The following is a 2151-nucleotide window of genomic DNA, read 5'->3' as shown; positions in this document are numbered from 1 at the left end:
ACCCCGGTAACGTACATTGTCGATGGCGGAAAGTTTTAGCCGCAGTTTGACCATCACCAGGTGGTAGTTGACGTTAGCGCCACGATAGGTCCTGAAATCGAAATAATGCCGTCCATCAATCAGAACGTGATCGATTCGCGATTCCGTCTGTTGTGGTGATCTCCAGGTGAAACGGTAAAGGAGGCTGTATTGGAAATAGGTGCTACGTATGGCTATGTTGTTTGAAGGTGGTGAAATCGATGAGTCGTAACTCGTAAGTCGTTTTCGTTCGTCAGCTGGTGAGCGCTGAGCTTTCCAATCATCGGTCTGAATTCTTCCTCCTGGCCTACCTGAGCGGTTAGGTAGTTCTCCTATGATAATCTTGACGCCGCGTTGCGGCTTGTACAGCGGTCGTATTCTTATTCTATCTGCGCGTAGGATGCGCCCTTGGCATCATCAGTGCTTCCCGAAAGAAGGCTGTCCACGTTGATTATGCTGAAGTTGAAGAATCGGTCCTTGATCCTCAACCTGGATATTCTTTGGTCAATCGGTTACCAACCGATTACGCGCCTCCTCTGGGCGATATGATGAAAGCTGTTCCCAACTCGCGAATATTGCTGCAGCCCTGGTAATGCGTATTATGCGTCGTTGATCTCGTCTACGGTCTTTCAGTAGATCAACGAGTATGCTGTCTTGTACCGACTTTGTGGATAACTGACACTGAGGAAGATTACAATTGGTAGTCGAAATACGCGTATCTGTCAAAGGATAAGCAACATAGGGCGGAATCAAAAGATACGAAACTGATTACACTCATTTGAAGAGTATGCTGTGTTCCCCATGAAGTTGAGCGATTGGCAGTTTCACGTACCGAGTTTCCAATAGCAAGTCCTTTTTGTTCGCTGGGGTCATTCCCGTTTGTCTCGGTTAGTATTATTCCTATTCTGTTACTAGTTTTCCGTTACAATGACTTTTTTTACGAATGGCTCACAGGGTCGGACACCAACCCCCTACTTTCCGGAGGACCATAAGTTCACAGATTACCTTAGAGTCCTTCCCTGGTAAAAAACTTATATGATTTTTTTTGAATAACAAAAAACATAAAGAAAGCTGTTCATTTTACAAAATGATCAGTATAGTAGAAAATTACACAATTTCAGACAATTCGATTCAAAATAAGACATCCAGAATACAATACTTTTCAAATAAGACACACATCATCACTGTATCTATCATTCTTTGCCTTTCTGGCGATTACAGTACCTCGAGGGAACTTATACCGACTAACACACAAACGAAAAGCCTTCGCTCTACATTGTATACATTCAGCTGCGATTCGTGCAAAGGGGGAACCACAACAAAATCGCAAAATACGATAAGCAAGCACCCTAGGTGCATGTAGAATCTGAATCGGAATAATGTAGTTTTGCGTTTGAGTTTGGCTTCAATTGCATTTATTCGTAATTTACAATGTGATAGCGTCCGCGATTATATTATTGTTAGTAAAGTTCTTATATCTATTGAGTCGCCATGGCAGAAGAACAACCACCCGAAGACTATTCCTGCTATTTCAAAGCGTCCAATCTAGAAACAGAGGTAACATTCAAACCATGTCTACTGCTTATCATACGTTGTATGCATATTGCTCATCCCCATTCTAGATCCTGCCAATCAGCTCCAGCATCGACGAGCTGCTGCTTCGGATGGAAGAGTTTGAAAATCTCCTGGAACTGGTCAAGGAGGAATCGTCGGTGGCCGTCCAGCAGAACATTCCCAAGATAGCGGCCATGAAGCCGGAGTTCGACAGTCTGTGCGATCGGTTGGATGCGCTGGAGCGTTTCGTTACGATGGTTTCCAAAAATCTGGATACGGTGGAGCGGCAGGTGCAGATAGCCGAGGAAGAACTGGATATTCCGGACAAAACAATCAACGTGCTGCTCAAGTCACTGAACATTTTCGGTAAACCTAAGCCTGCCGAACGGCAGACCAATAGGAATGCGAACGGGATGTACGAACCGGCGAAGGTGTTCAAGACGGAGGATTATTTTGGTGCAGCGAAGAATCAGGAAGAAGCAAGTAGTAGTTGTAGTAGTAGCAGTAGTTCCGGGTTGGACAATTCCGAAGAGGCCAAAACGTTAAGTGAAACCCAATAAATCTATATTTTGCATTGAA

The 2151-nt window shown here is 44.4% G+C and overlaps 1 protein-coding gene across 1 annotated transcript; it reads left to right on the top strand.

Moving 5' to 3' along the window:
* The first annotated feature begins 1292 nt into the window (after nucleotides 1-1292).
* LOC115257303 (biogenesis of lysosome-related organelles complex 1 subunit 4) lies at nucleotides 1293-2151 on the top strand. Its single transcript, XM_029856766.2, has 2 exons — nucleotides 1293-1575; nucleotides 1641-2151. Exons 1-2 carry the CDS (start codon nucleotides 1510-1512, stop codon nucleotides 2130-2132), a joined length of 558 nt encoding a protein of 185 aa, XP_029712626.2. The 5' UTR covers nucleotides 1293-1509; the 3' UTR covers nucleotides 2133-2151.

This window comes from Aedes albopictus, chromosome 2 (genome assembly GCF_035046485.1).
Source record: "Aedes albopictus strain Foshan chromosome 2, AalbF5, whole genome shotgun sequence".
NCBI lineage: Eukaryota > Metazoa > Arthropoda > Insecta > Diptera > Culicidae > Aedes > Aedes albopictus.
This window is presented reverse-complemented; position numbering and strand designations above follow the sequence as displayed.

Coding starts and splice junctions, on each gene's coding strand:
- LOC115257303 (XM_029856766.2), top strand. CDS start 1,510: ATGGCAGAAGAACAACCACCCGAAGACTATTCCTGCTATTTCAAAGCG. Junction 1,576..1,640: donor CGTCCAATCTAGAAACAGAG/GTAACATTCAAA, acceptor TCCCCATTCTAG/ATCCTGCCAATCAGCTCCAG.